Source organism: Physeter macrocephalus, chromosome 19, assembly GCF_002837175.3.
Source record: "Physeter macrocephalus isolate SW-GA chromosome 19, ASM283717v5, whole genome shotgun sequence".
Taxonomy (NCBI): domain Eukaryota; kingdom Metazoa; phylum Chordata; class Mammalia; order Artiodactyla; family Physeteridae; genus Physeter; species Physeter macrocephalus.
In genome coordinates this window covers 28,180,559-28,195,829 of record NC_041232.1, presented here as the reverse complement: position 1 = coordinate 28,195,829, position 15,271 = coordinate 28,180,559, and the positions used below count along the sequence as shown (strand labels likewise).

The 15,271-nt window shown below is 47.0% G+C and overlaps 1 protein-coding gene across 2 annotated transcripts in view; it reads left to right on the top strand.

Moving 5' to 3' along the window:
• Positions 1-15,271, top strand: part of RAB12 (RAB12, member RAS oncogene family) — a 31,623-nt gene that overhangs the window by 5,017 nt on the left and 11,335 nt on the right. For both annotated transcript variants that reach the window (XR_003677140.2, XM_024120808.2), the window contains exon 2: positions 9,219-9,279. Coding sequence is in view for 1 of the 2 variants with exons in the window: in XM_024120808.2 (XP_023976576.2) it covers positions 9,219-9,279 (61 nt within the window). In the remaining variant the exon portion in view is untranslated. The remainder of the gene's footprint in view (positions 1-9,218; positions 9,280-15,271) is intronic.

The window sequence follows — 15,271 nt, the reverse complement described above, 5'->3', positions numbered from 1 at the left end:
TCCTCCCAGACCGGGGCACGAACCGGCGTCCCCCGCATCGGCAGGCGGACTCCCAACAACTGCGCCACCAGGGAAGCCCCTAAAAGTTCTTTTGAATTCAGTTTGAGAACCTCACTACTCTGTCTTCATTTTTCTCATTTTGCATCCATGCTTCAAACTTCACAGCCTGGCCCCTGAGAGTACGTGGTCCTAGAGGGTTGATAGCACTTGCTGGAAGCGCTGTTCCCACTCAGTCACGTGCCGTGGTCTCTGTTCTCAGAGCGCACCTCTTCGGGTCCCATGCGCACTCGGGAAGCCTGTTCCCAGGGCGGGGAAACCTCGTGGTGCAGGTGACTGGTTCATCAGGGCCAGCAGTAGAGCCGGAAGCAGAATCGAGAGGTCCAAGGAACAGGTGGATGTAAATCCTGTGCAGGACTGGCTGTCTGTGGATTGGCCTTGAACGTTATGGGACGAGATGGATGAGATGCAGGCCATCGGGGTCTGGTCCACTTTGCCTACAAGCAGTGGAACTGCTGTCAAGGGAAATCGAGTGCTTGTGCTTTATTCTGGAAATTTAGGTCACAGATTTTTGTTCAGAAACCCAGAATGATCGTTTCATACTGGATTAAAATTATAAGCTGTGTGTTTTATGTTGCTTTTCTGTGATAGTGTGCAGTCTTTACAGCCATGGCTGAGCTGCCCGAGTGTTTCACTCACGAGGGAGTTAGGGAGAGTCGTCTGAATTCCCACTCTGAAGCCCAGACTCTGAAGCTCTCCGTGTCAGCCCCTCCCCTGCCAGGATGATGTAACAAGATGACTCAGGGAGAAGGGAGTGGAAGAGGAACGGTCAGTTTCTATGCCAGCATATGCTGTGCAATGTTTGATTTGGCTTATTTAATGCACTCAGGGCACGCTGATAGGCTTGTGCAGAGCGCATTTGTGGAAATAAAGTAGCTATCTTTCAAAATAAGTGTGGAAAGTTGGCGATCCCGGTTGTTGAGGTTGAATAAAAATCTATTTAAAGACCTGGCTTATGTGCATTCAGCCTTTCTTTCAGTGTCGTGCACTCACACTGCAGAAGCAAGTTCTGCTTATGCTCGATGATCGGGATCCAGATTCTTCACGATTGCCTGTCCTGCAGCTATGGGCTCTGCGGAACCATCGGCCCAGGGTCTGTGGACTAGCTTTAGAAGGCAGCCTGGTTTCCTTCGAGAGCTGATAGGGCCAAATTATTCTCCAGCCTTGCATGCCAGAAACATCGTTCTTATGAAGCATTTGCTTCATTTTGTAAAGAAGGCATAGTTTTGTACACTAGTCAGCAGATCTTTCATGAGAGGCTGCTCGTATTTCTGTAAGACTCCATTCTGGGGCTTCCCTGGTGGCGCAGTGGTTGAGAATCCGCCTGCGGATGCAGGGGACACGGGTTCGTGCCCCAGTCCGGGAAGATCCCACGTGCCGCGGGGCGGCTGGGCCCGTGCGCCCTGGCCGCTGAGCCTGCGCGTCCGGAGCCTGTGCTCCGCAACGGGAGAGGCCACAGCAGTAAGAAGCCTGCGTACCGCAAAAAAAAAAAAAAAATAATAATAATAATAAATATATATTTGGTCTTTTTCCCCTTTTCTGGCACAGAGCTCCTAGAACCCTTGGAACTTGTTATGTTAATGAGGTGAATTTTGGAAAGACTTAAGGATAGGGGCTGGTGGCCAGGAAGCACACCTGCTCACCTGGCTTGTCCTTTTCAGAAGGGGAAGTGAGTCCTGAAGATGGCCGTGAAAAAAACGTTAGAGAGGATGTAAAAAGCTACACTTCAACAGAGGAGGAAGGGGATTCTTCTCCTTTTGTCCTTTAATTGCACAGCTTTGACATTCAGAAAGGATCTGGAAAGCCAGAACTATAAGCCTAAAATAGTGCCCTTAATTGGATGGGATTTTTTTTTTTTTTTTAACCCTTGAACTTTAAAACCAGAAAATACAACACAGGCTTAACAGAACATTGTATGCGGCAGGAAACCTTTTCCCCCCAAATCTGACAGCCTCCTCTGTTTGGTGTCTAGTGCTGACATAAGGCGTTCTTAGTTTACAAAACCAAACCACAACTTGCAGACCCACCTCCGGCAGGCTGGTGATGGGAGTCGCCGGTGAACGCAAGTCTCCTAGTTGTTCCAGCGTAATGGAAGCAGAAGCTAGGCCTGCTACACAGTCACGCACCCGCAACCAAACTTTCACTTTTGATTTTTCATTTAATACACTGGACTGTCTCCTTGGCCACTCCTGTCATTCTCGAAGCTCCCGGCAGGGGCAGGGGGTGGGGGTGAGGGGTGAGCAGGCAGTCCTGGATTTAAGTTCCAGCTCTACTCACAAGCTGTCACTGTCTTTAGGCGGCACCTTAACTTCAGTTTCCTCCTTCATGAAAAGAAAAAATAGACAGAACTCACACTCTGTTCCTGTCTGGTGCTACAGGAACGAAATAGCTTATGTACCTGGACCAGAAAAGGCAACTATAGATGTTCCTTTATCCTCCTAAATTATACTGCAGATGCAAAAACTCTGCAGCACTCCAGAAAATAATTGTTATCCTTTAAGGGTGCATACTGAAATACATACAGGTGAGCATGAAGTGTCAAAATGTAAGCCACAGGACCTGGGTAAAGTAGAAAGGCCCTTTGAATTTCCCTGCATATTTTATGGGCCCATCTGATCAGAGGTAAACTTAGTATTTAGCAAGTGAAGAAAATGTTACTGATCTGCCATTTGATCATCTGGGGGTTTTTCTTTTCCAGGTCTTCCTCCCCCATCGACATTCTCTTCCTCTGGTGGCCAGGAGGTTGAAATGACTCCATGCTTTTCAGCCGGGGTCTGTGTGTAGCCAGAGGGTAGAGCCAGGCCTGCTGGTGTGGGAACAGTCTGAGCCGGCCAGTCCCTCACTCTTGCTTTTATATATTTCCCTAGCAACGCAGAATTCCTTTTTTGACGTTAAAAACATGTTTACAGCTCCCTCCCAGTAGTTGCCTCCATTCTTGCCTTCAGGTGAGGCTGTGCAGAGCTGGGAGGCGCCAGACTGCCTGGGTTCAAATATTTGCTGTCACACTTACCCACCTGTTGACCTTGGGCAAGGTACCAGCTGGCTGTATCTACCTATAAAAGCATCAAGAAGATTCCTGCAATGAGTTACTGTATGCAGTAAACCCAGGAGACGTTGTTCTTTGTCTGCAAGGGGAGCACATCCATGCCCATGAAACTTTCATGACAACGAACACCCACCTGCTCTGGAGTGTGTGACCTCAGACTTCCCTCTCCTTGCCGGTTGAAGTTCATGTGTGTCCATGTCTGTTCCAGTCAAATGCAGGGCCATCTCCTGCGTGTGTCCGGGTCAGGGATGGTGGGTGGTCTTTGCTGAGGTGCAGGCCATTCAGTCTGGACTGAGAGGGGCAGGTCTTGTTAGACTCGAGGTGGACATTTAATATCCTCAGACCTGAGAGCATTTTTTAATGACACGCAGTCATTTAAACTATTATAATAGTACCTGCTTCTGAGATGATCAAAGTACTTTACAGTTGCAGTAACTTAGTTTCCGTTTCGTTGAATTCTCATCACTCGGCTTAGGTAGGAAAAGCCCCCCCTAATATTAAACAGTAGGGTTTCAGAGGTTCAGGGGCCTCCTGGGGTCAGTACTACGGGAAGGTGGTCTGCATTGCCTGCCCTTTATCGGGTGCTCTCCCTGAAAGGCGGTGGTCAGGCAGAAGACTGGCCTCATGTTCAAGAGACGGTTTCCTAATGTTAAATTTGCCTCTATCTGTGTGACCTTGACACATTTCCTAGTTTATTTTCTCACTGTTAACTCAGTGGAAATGCTGGGAATCGTCTCCATCAGTAGAAATATTAAGTCCAGGATTGGGTGACGCTGTCAAGGATAGATGTCCTTGGAAGAAAAGCCAGTGTGTGCACCTAAGATAGTTATTATAAATTGGCAGTAACGTCGTAACCACTGCTTGAATTGAGACTTATTTCAGAGTCTGTGAAGTCCTTCAACCTCCTGAACATGTTAAGTAAACTAGAATCCTAGTCTGGTGCCAACTGCAGGTCCTTGTTGTTGGGGGCGGGGTGTGCAAGAGGAGGAGGAACACCCAGCTGTCATCGCAGGCATGGGCCACCGTGTTATTTTTGCTTTTATTTTGCTTTTTGCTGGAAGGGAATGTGAAGAAAGAAGCTTCTGTTTATTTTTGCTATTTTCATTTTTGTAACTTTTTATGCCCCAGCAAAACACGGTAATTTTTTTTGTAAATGTTTTGCCTTCAAGGGAACTTAGAAATCCTATCAGCACCAAGTACAACAATTCTTTATGCTCTTGCTGAGATTTATGAAAGATAAATGCAAAGATGACAGTGCAAGGTTAAACTTTGTTCTTTAACAGCCCTTTAACAGTTCTTTAACAGTGACTCTGGGCCATTTGCAGATTTCGCACTTTTCTTTGTTTCCAGGCATCTGACTTTTATGTTAACAACCTTTGGTTGTGGGCAGTGTTCTAATTTTGAATCTAGGCTCTGCCCCTCAACTGGCAGGAGTGATAATGACTTTCAAGCAAATGACCTTGGCCTCTGTAAGATGAGTATAGTAGTGCCTGGCTCGCTGGGCTCTGAAGGAGCCCACATGCTGCATGTCAGGCACAGGGGGTCTGACAGATGCCCACTCTCATTGTTATTAAAGGAAATTAAGATCAAGCCGGCTTGAATAGAATACATAGCTACACCCGTTGACAGAGGGATTACAGCCCTGTGACCTTTCTGATCAAAATATTTTTAGGAAGACTTCATACATTGGTTAAGCTTAAAGAAGGGTAGGCCCCTGTCACGCAGCAGGACATTCACTTAGCGGACCATTTCCTGTCTATGTGACTGAGTAAACTGATACCGTAGTAATCCCCTGGGAGGGGCGCGTGTAGGGAGAGGATCTGGACGTATTAAGACTGACCAGAGATATGGGAACATATGTATATGTATAACTGATTCACTTTGTTGTAAAGGAGAAACTAACACACTATTGTAAAACAGTTATACTCCAATAAAGATGTTAAAAAATAAAATAAAATAAAATAAAATAAAATAAAATGGAGATCTTCATATAATATTAGGATTATGTATTTACATTTCTTAAGGGATAAAGATGACACTTGAGAAAGATTAAAACATTTATTAAGCACCTACCATATGTAATAATTTCTTATCAAGGAGCTTATATAAAAGAAGAATTATATAAGAGAAAAAAAAAAAAAAAAGACTGACCATCCTCTAAGGTTTTACCATCAGTAACAGGAACTGTAGGAGAAATGAAATGCTCCATTTCCAGGGTGATGTGTGTGAGCTAGGCACCCTGAATTCCACCACTCTGCCCACCAGGCGCACTCAGGACAGAACATCCGCCCTTCCTTCCTGCGGTTTAAGTGTGTGTGTGTGTGTGTGTGTGTGTGTGTGTGTGTTTCATCATCAGTCCTGAATTTCCTCTTATTTCCAAGAAGAGTCAGCATTTCTCCTTACCCACCCAGCATTTGATGGAGAAGAGGGGCAGGTTTCCATCCACCAGGTTTACTGGGTCGCTGTGGTGGGCCAGGCAGTGTTCTAGGCTCTAGGGAGCCAAAGGTGACTGTGCTCAGAAGGCACCTGTTCCTGTCACATGGGGGAGACCAGCGGAGCCATGGCTCAGGGCTGGAGGGGGCAGAACTGGTAACATGGATGAGGAACGCGGGTAAGGCACGGGGCCGTCGGGAGGCTCCGATGGGAAGCACCTAGGACCGAAAAGGTTCCTGGGCAGAAAGGGAGGGTCTCCAAGAGAGAAGAGCAGAGGAAGGCACTTTGCCAAGTGCCTGGGCTGTTTGATTTAGGTCTGGATGACTCAGCTCTTTAGGGGCAGGACTGTCTCCACCACCTGGTGGAGTGGTAGGCTGGCTGCTTCCCCTGTTGCTTAAGACGCTATAGGAGGGGACTTTCCTGGCGGTCCAGTGGTTAAGACTCCTCACTTCCAACATGGGGTGGGGGCTCGATCCCTGGTCGGGAACGGACATCCCACATGCCACGCGGTGCAGCCAAAAAAAAAAAATTGGCGCTACTGGAAACTTGGTTTTCAACAAAAGTTGCCACTTTTTTTGTCCCTTATTTGTTTATAAACATTGGTCCTGGGCGGCCCTGCTCAGTCAGGAGTCTCTGTGCTAACTTTTCCCAAAACTAATCCCCTATTTGAGGCTATTGGTGACTTGTTACTTTTTGTTAAGGATCATTTATAATTTCTATGACAGGTAAATGTTAAAAATAGCAGGCTTCCCTGGTGGCGCAGTGGTTGAGAGTCCGCCTGCCGATGCAGGGGACACGGGTTCGTGCCCCGGTCCGGGAGGATCCTACATGCCGCCGAGCGGCTGGGCCCGTGAGCCGTGGCCGCTGAGCCTGCGCGTCCGGAGCCTGTGCTCCACAACGGGAGAGGCCACGGCACTGAGAGGCCCACGTACCGCAAAAAATTTAAAAAATGAAAAATAAATAAAAGTTAAAAAAATAAAAATAGCACTAAGAGATATTTTTGACTTGATGTAAAAAGGCTTTTAAAAAATGTGTAGTTGTATACTTTAAGGATTTGTTTCTAAGCTATAAATTGGAATAAGTTTCCAACCATTACCAGCTACTTAGTGGCTATTAGATATGGTAAAGGAAATTTCATTTAAGAGAAAGGACTATTTTAATGATCTGTTTTCTTTTGTGGAATTTTAGATTTAGCCACTGGATATTTTTCTGTTGTTGTTAGTGATGTCATTACTTACTAAAACTAGGTAGTTTTGGCTAAACAGATTCTTTTTTTTTTTTTTTTTTTTTTCTCACGCGGGCCTCTCACTGTTGTGGCCTCTCCCGTTGCGGAGCACAGACTCCGGACGCGCAGGCTCAGCGGCCATGGCTCACGGGCCCAGCCGCTCCGCGGCATATGGGATCCTCCCGGACCAGGGCACAAACCCGTGTCCCCTGCATCGGCAGGCGGACTCTCAACCACTGTGCCACCAGGGAAGCCCGCTAAACAGATTCTTAATCCTATTTGCTGTTCGTTCATCTTTGCTATGTTCTCCTATTGAAATTAGTAGTGTATTTATAATCACATGGTGATAACATTACCACTTATTCCTGATTTTGACTATATTAATGCCCTTTCCTTTTATTTTTACTCATTAAACTTTGTGGTTACAAAATAGCCACAGTGCAGGACTGCGAAAGTCGGAAAGTTGTTCAAGTTGGTTGAAAAAAAAGATCTGACATGTTCAGGCTCAGAACGGTTCTTAGCAGAGAAAACAGCCTAATGAAAACAAAAATTGTTTGTGCTGGCTGTTTCAAGGGATTCTTGTAGTTGACGTGAAGCAGAGCTCACAAGAGGAGTATCATCTGCCAGTTCTTTTCAATAAAATGTAGCTGGCACTGCAACAAGTCTTAACAAGTTGCAGCTACCTTAAGTAAAATTAAAAAAAAAAAAAGGAACTAGAAACAAAAGTAAAACAGAATAGTAGTCACGGCAGAATATGTAAATTTGATTTGTAAATTGCCATCACAGAGTAACATGGTAAGGCCCTAATTTTATGCTGATATCAGGAAGAAAGGGTTTTGTCTGAGCTATGCCTTTTTTTTTGTTTGTTTGTTTCTTTTCTGTTTTTTTTGTTTGTTTGTTTGTTTGTTTTGTGGTATGCGGGCCTCCCTCTGTTGCGGCCTCTCCCGTTGCGGAGCACAGGCTCAGGACGCGCAGGCCCAGCGGCCATGGCTCACGGGCCCAGCCGCTCCGCAGCATGTGGGATCCTCCCAGACCGGGGCGCGAACCCGGTTCCCCTGCATCGGCAGGCGGACGCGCAACCACTGCGCCACCAGGGAAGCCCTGAGCTATGCCTTTTAAAAATCAGAATGTATCATATAGGTCCAGGCTGGTTTCCAGGCTTGTAGAATATCACGTTAGGCTCTGCTCTTACCTTGTGGTTGAGTCATGAGGGATTCTGCTTGGTCTCTATTTGAGGATGTTGGTCGTGTACAGACATGCTTCCTGTTTCCCTGTTTCAAGGCTGTCTGAGAGTCAGTTGACTTGGAAAAGCAAAGCTTTTTCAGAACTGCAAGTGAAATTGGCTTAACCACCTTTTGCTGTGACCTTTGAAATCAGGGCTGGTGCAAGAGATTAAGAACCAAGATGCAGTAGCCTGTTCTCCAGCTGTGACATTTTATATTCCTGCCACTTTTCTTTGTTGTACAGACCCTGGTCCCACCCAGGGTTGTAAACATGTCTTTTGGTTGCACTGCTGTCTGCAGTGCGTTACTAATTATAAAAGTCAGCCGCATGCCTTGGGCTTCACCTCAAGAACGTCATCTGACTTTGAAGAGCTGCATCACTGCCCCACCCCCCCAGCCCCGCCCCGGTAGAGACCCGGCAGCATCGGAACCCTGGATGCATGAAGCAGTCACGATATAGTTCCTGTAGAGATTATGTTTCCAGTTCCCAAATTTAGCTGGCATCCCTTTGGTTTATTTTTTCTTAGTTGTGAAAATTGTGTAAAAAATATTGTTTTGAAATCTTGAAGTTTTCTATAAGTGAGAAATATATAAGGTAACATCCACAGATGAAAATTTGGTTTAAAAAATTATCTGAAGCTTTAAGGGCTGAATTGGAAACGGGTGATGATTCATGATGGTTTACTTGTTACCGTTAAAGTAAATAAAAATTGAAATTAAGTTGTATGAGTAAATTTTTTAAAAATAATTCCTCTTCCACGCTATTGACAATATAATAAAGTCACTTTTGCGAATGCTAAAAAATTTAATACAATGATTTCTAAATTCAGACTAAGGCTGTTTGAAATCAAGATTGAGTTTCCAGTGTAACATGTAAGAATTTTCCGCGAGCTAGCATGCTTATAAAGCCATTCATTTGTTCATGTAATGATTGGTTGTAATTTTTGAATGGTTTTTATGCTACATCTCGAGTAGTCATAAACTCTATTATGAATAGCAAATGCTGCATCTCAAGCTCAGGGTGAAACCGAACATACCCTGGCTCTTCAGTTGTGCCGGGAAGCACAGAGTGATGGTCGTCACGCATACTGGCAAACTTCTGCTTTCTCCTTTTAGGATTTAGTGTGATCAGTTTTTTTGGTTTTTCTGATAATGGCATAAAAATGTACAAGTAGTAGTATTTTTCTGACGAATTGCATTGTTTTTGCTTCATCTTCGTCTGTTTTATTTACAGGTGTTGACTTTAAAATCAAAACCGTAGAGCTAAGAGGAAAGAAAATTAGGTTACAAATCTGGTAAGTGAGCATCTACACCCAGTCCTGCCACGTGTGTTTACCAGTCCACATGCTTGTCTAATACAATTAACCGTTCAAGCTGGTCTGTCGCTCCTATGTCTCCGCTCCTTTGCTCACATTCAAGTGGAATGAACGGACCTTCCTTCAGGGGAGAGTTCACTTGTCAAGGGAGAGTTCAGGAAAGAGTCCACTTGTCTCAGATCCCATTTGCACACGGGAGTTGTGGGGAGAAGAATGTGACTCTTATGGCAACTAGTTTGGAGCCTTTAGTCTCTAGTTTCACATCATTTGACAAAACCGTCATCACTAAAACGATGGCTCCGCTGCTCGTCTGCATGTTTTTAACATTGCTTTGCGAGCATTCAGAGAAAGGCCAGTGTGTTCCTCCCCGGAGCTGCACTGTCTCCTGGGCAAGTCCCCCACAGGCTGTGTCCCTGGTGGCACCGCGTGGTGGCCACCGCGGGACACGCGTGCCCTTCCAGCTCCATTGCCGGAGCCATGTGCCCTGAGGCCCTCCGTGCCCCATGGAGGGGAGCCCGGAGCCCCCTCCCTGCACGTCAGGAGCGTGTGAGAGACTAAACCAGCCATGTGCGGGCCGCTCAGCACTCGGCCGCCCGCGGGGACCCCCGGAGCCCCTCTGAGGAGGGCCCAGGGGCAGCGGCAGTGGAGTGGCCCCGCCGGGGGTGTCCCGAGTTGCCCTTGCTGTTAACACGGTCGCGCGGCAGCATCTGAGCCACTAACTCCTCCCGCAGGTAGACCTCAGCTCTGAGTGTTTGTCCGCCGTGTGTGTGTTGCTTTCATCCGCGTTCATTGCTGCCGCGTCGGTGGCTCCATCATCACCTAACGCTTGCGTGTTAGTGCCATGCCTCATCCTCACCCGTGTCCCTGTCCGGGGCTCCACTGCCCCCGAACCAGCGGAGGAGCTCGCCGGCCGTCAGGTAATGTCTGCATTGGTGACTGCTGACTGTTTAACCCGCTTGAAGGATTGGGGTGGGGGAGTGTTGCTTTTCTGTTTTGTGTTTTTGTTTTTCGTATTTTTGTTTGGGGCTTGACTATGAGACGTTTATGGTCTTGCCTACATACTTGGTAACAGAAAATGGGTATTTCTTACTCTGTTAGCCCATGATTGGGAAGGCAGCAGGCTGTGTGCATTGCTGCCCAGGTTTTGAATTCTGGAAATAGCAGAGTACCTGTCACATGAGCCGCTGTTTCTAACTGTACACTCTTTAAGGTAAAGACAGTCTTTAGGGACTTCCCTGGAGGTCCAGTGGTGAAGACCCTGCGCTTCTACTGCAGGGGACACAGGTTCAATCCCTGGTCGGGGAGCTAGGACCCCACAGGCCACATGGCGTGGCCAAATTTTTTTTAAAAAGATGGTCTTTAAAAGGATTCTCGGGGGCTTCCCTGGTGGCGCAGTGGTTGAGAATCTGCCTGCCAACCCAGGGGACACGGGTTCGATCCCTGGTCCAGGAGGATCCCACATGCCACGGAGCAACTAAGCCCGTGCACCACCACTACGGAGCCTGCGCTCTAGAGCCCGTGCTCCACAACAAGAGAAGCCACCGCAATGAGAAGCCCGCGCACCGCAACGAAGAGCAGCCCCCGCTCGCCGCAACAAGAGAAAGCCCGCGCGCAGCAACGGAGACCCAACACAGCCAAAAAAATAAATAAATTTATTTTTTTTAAAAAAAGGATTCTCGGGGTGTGTCCACCTCTGTACCAGGCACCTGTGGGGAGGTTGCCTCTCAAAGGAGACACAGGTGTTGTGAGAACGTTTGTGACGCACAGTAGGTGGCAGCAGTGTCCCAGTGATGACACTGTCGCCTGTCCAAAGAGGCACGCACGTCCTAGGTGATGTGTTAATACTTGGGTTCCGTCTCAGGCCGGCGTAATCTGATTTACAGAGGTATTCACGTCCAGGTGTCCTGTGCCCTGGAACTCTGCTCACTACAGGCCTTCTGTGCCGGTGACGTTGGATTCTTCTGGAATCTAGCTGCCTTCCTCTGAATCTGAAGTAAGACAAGAGAAAGCCCGCGCGCAGCAACGGAGACCCAACACAGCCAAAAAAATAAATAAATTTATTTTTTTTAAAAAAAGGATTCTCGGGGTGTGTCCACCTCTGTACCAGGCACCTGTGGGGAGGTTGCCTCTCAAAGGAGACACAGGTGTTGTGAGAACGTTTGTGACGCACAGTAGGTGGCAGCAGTGTCCCAGTGATGACACTGTCGCCTGTCCAAAGAGGCACTCACGTCCTAGGTGATGTGTTAATACTTGGGTTCCGTCTCAGGCCGGAGTAATCTGATTTACAGAGGTATTCACGTCCAGGTGTCCTGTGCCCTGGAACTCTGCTCACTACAGGCCTTCTGTGCCGGTGACGTTGGATTCTTCTGGAATCTAGCTGCCTTCCTCTGAATCTGAAGTAAGAGGCCCGACCTTGTGAATCCCACTGGGCGGGGGGGTAAAGTGTGAGTGCGCGGCTATGGGAGATGCACGAACGCCCCGACACCACGGGGCTCTGGGGTGTAAAAGCCTCTCCTCCGGCTCACAGCTGCTCCTCACCCTTCACACTTCATTCTCGGAAGTTTTTTTTTGTTTTTTTTTTTTCGCGGTGCGCGGGCCTCCCTCCGTTGTGGCCTCTCCCATTGCGGAGCAGAGGCTCCGGACGCGCAGGCTCAGCGGCCATGGCTCACGGGCCCAGCCGCTCCGCGGCATGTGGGATCCCCCCGGACCGGGGCACGAAGCCGCGTCCCCTGCATCGGCAGGCGGACCCTCAACCACTGCGCCACCAGGGAAGCCCCATTCTCAGAATTTTTAAAACTGCACAATGTTGGTGGGAAATACAACTGAGGGAGGGGCCATCAGATTCATTGAATTTTTTGAGAGGTTGACTGCCAGTTTTCTACAGGGAGTGTCCCAGGGTTCAGTGAGGAAGTAGAGTTTGTCTTTTCCAGAGGGGTTTTCACCAGTGAATAATGTACCTACTGACGCCAGCTACCTGCTAGTCCCTTAATACTTGAAATAGCATTCTTATCTGAAATAGGATTTTTATCTTCTGGAGTATATTATTTAAAGGAAGGAAAAACCTTCTTTCCATCACTGTGATCCCGTAGGTAGGAAGGAAGCACTGGAGCCGCGGCCCGGCCGGTAAAGGGACGCGGGGCTTGTTTCCGCCCTGGGAGCCGCCCTCAAGCTGTGGCCGTTGTGACGTACTGTGTCCCGGGTGTGCTGTCATCACTTTACTCTGTCCCGGTCGAGGGCGTAGGGGGAGCCGGTGTGTTGCAAAGAGCTCTTCAGAGACCCTGTGCTCTGACCTAGACTCAATCCATGGAAGCTTCACTGCTGGCCGGTTTTCACCAGGAGGTCGTGTTAGAAGACATGCATTTTTTCTTGATGATTTCTGGATATAGCCAATCTAAGAAAGTATTATTTACTACAGTGTGATTCCTAAAGGTTTAAGGTACCAAAAGCTGCAGATGTCATTGTTGTATTTTTAGGTCACACTTTATGTCATTGCCACATTTTTAAGTCCCTTGATTATCTGTTAGAAAAAGGACCATTTTCCCATCTCTGCTTGAAGCGTTTCCAAGTGTGTGTATATAGAACTTGGTGTACGTATAGCTAAAATAAGATGTCGACCAGAATGTAGTTTCATGAATTTATATCCACATGCTGTCTGGAAATTATTCACAGAGACTTAGGTCTGTTGTGTTGAGATGGACTTGAAGCTGAGAAATTAGCCTCCCACCTTGAGGCAAACACAGAATTAAGATGCTTCATCTAAAGGCCTCTTGTTCTGTTCAGTACTCGCTGTCAGGGAATTTGGTCTTCACCAGCGTTCTTACATTGACATCAAGTTTGTTTCCTTTCATTCTCTGCTTGAAGAGGTAGAACGCTTCCTACACCGACTCTGGTTCCTACGAATTAAGAATTGTGTCATTTGGACTGATATATTAAATTTTTTAAATGACAGTCTGAATTTTCAGAGCATGGTTGTATTACCCAACTGTGGAAACAGGATAGCAGGAAGTTTTCAATTTGCACCAAAAGCAGAGAGAGAAATAATAATGAGACCACAGTCCACCGGTAATAAATGAGGATTTGGCTGACAGCAATAAGCTGTAAATCTGTAAGAATCAGCTCTCGGTCATTACAGTGAAAATTCAGGTTCATTGAGATAAAGATGGGAAATACTAGAATTCTGCATCTTCATAGGTAGGTAAACCATGATCCGGGCATTGGTATCGTGTTATCATCTAGCTGTGTGAAAAGTGGAGAGTAGTGTGGAATTTTTGTGGTACTGGCTCAGCGTAGGTATTTAATATACACTTAACTTTTGCAACCCAGACATTTTGGAAATGTGGAATAGTCTCTCAAGGGAAGACGCTTTTCTGCCTCAAGCAGTGAGAACCAGGCACTAAGAGACGGAGTCAAAGGAATGGCCTTAATATCTCCTCTCTGGGGTCTTGTGAGCTGGCCATATTTGGACTTATTCGTGTTACAGGTCGCCTCAGAGTTTGCCTCTCAAGGTCTCCGCCCTCTTTCTGTGTGTCTGACTTAAAGCCGAGAGAGTCAGCTTAACTTCACAATGTTTCTAAGATCCCTAAGTGAGCTACTCATGTAGTGGGTTTTTTGAAACTGTATCAAAAATGTCCGTTACTATCTTGATTCCTTGATTGTTGGGTTTTGGTTTTTTTGGTTTTTGTTTTTTTGCGGTACGGGGGCCTCTCACTGCTGTGGCCTCTCCCACTGCGGAGCACAGGCTCCGGACGCGCAGGCTCAGCGGCCATGGCTCACGGGCCCAGCCGCTCCGCGGCACATGGGATCTTCCCGGACCGGGGCACGAACCCGTGTCCCCTGCATCGGCAGGCGGACTCCCAACCACTGCGCCACCAGGGAAGCCCCGATTGTTGGGTTTTTATTAGAACTTCTCCTAGGGATCTGCTGTCCCATGTCGTGCCTGTAGGTAACAGTGCTGTATTATACACTCAAAAAAAGTCTGCCTTCAGAGGGCAGATCTCATGTTAAGTGTTCTTACCACAATACAATCAAAATAATTTTTCAAAAACTTGTATTATTTCTAATTTCTCTGTTCTTGAGCCCCCAATTTCTGGATCCTGATTCAGTGAATATGTATAGAAATGAATGTGAAATTGATTTAAGCTAAAAGTCAGGTTAAAACTACTTAACATAAAGATTCATGAAAGTCCGTAATTCCCAGAATGCTCAGTGAAGACCTTGTATCTGATTGCTGTTTAAATTTGTGGTGCAGCTATCATGTGCTAACCACAGATTTCAGAGTAGAAAAATGTGTGTTATTTTTGCTTTTTAAAGAAATGAGTGAGAAATGTTTTATCAAATCCCAACTTGAACAAGCCAGCACTTGTGATAGGAAGAGAAACCACAGTCTGAAAGATTTCACTCTTTGGTTTGAAAGTATTAATTATGCCCCTAAATGTCTAGGATCCTGGAAATAAAATTGTTCAATGATTCCTTATATAAATGAATGGTATCTAAATCAATTCCTTCTCACCTGATTTGAAGATGCATTTTTGTGTCTCTAAGTTGGTTTTAGGAATCCTGAAGAATTCAGTCCCCATCATTTTCAGTGTTCCAATTTTGGGGCAGTTCTGGGTCAAAAAATAAAGTTCAGGGGACTTCCCTGGCGGTCCAGTGGTTAAGACCTTGCCTTCCAGTGCAGGGGGTGAGGGTTCAATCCCTGGTGGAGGAGCTAAGACCCCACATGCCTCGCAGCCAAAAAACCAAAACAAAAAAACAGAAGCAATATTGTAACCAATTCAAAAAAGACTTTAAGGGGCTTCCCTGGTGGCGCGGTGGTTGCGCGTCCGCCTGCCGATGCAGGGGAACCGGGTTCGCGCCCCGGTCCGGGAAGATCCCACGTGCCGCGGAGCGGCTGGGCCCGTGAGCCATGGCCGCTGAGCCTGCGCGTCCGGAGCCTGTGCTCCGCAACGGGAGAGGCCACAACAGTGAGAGG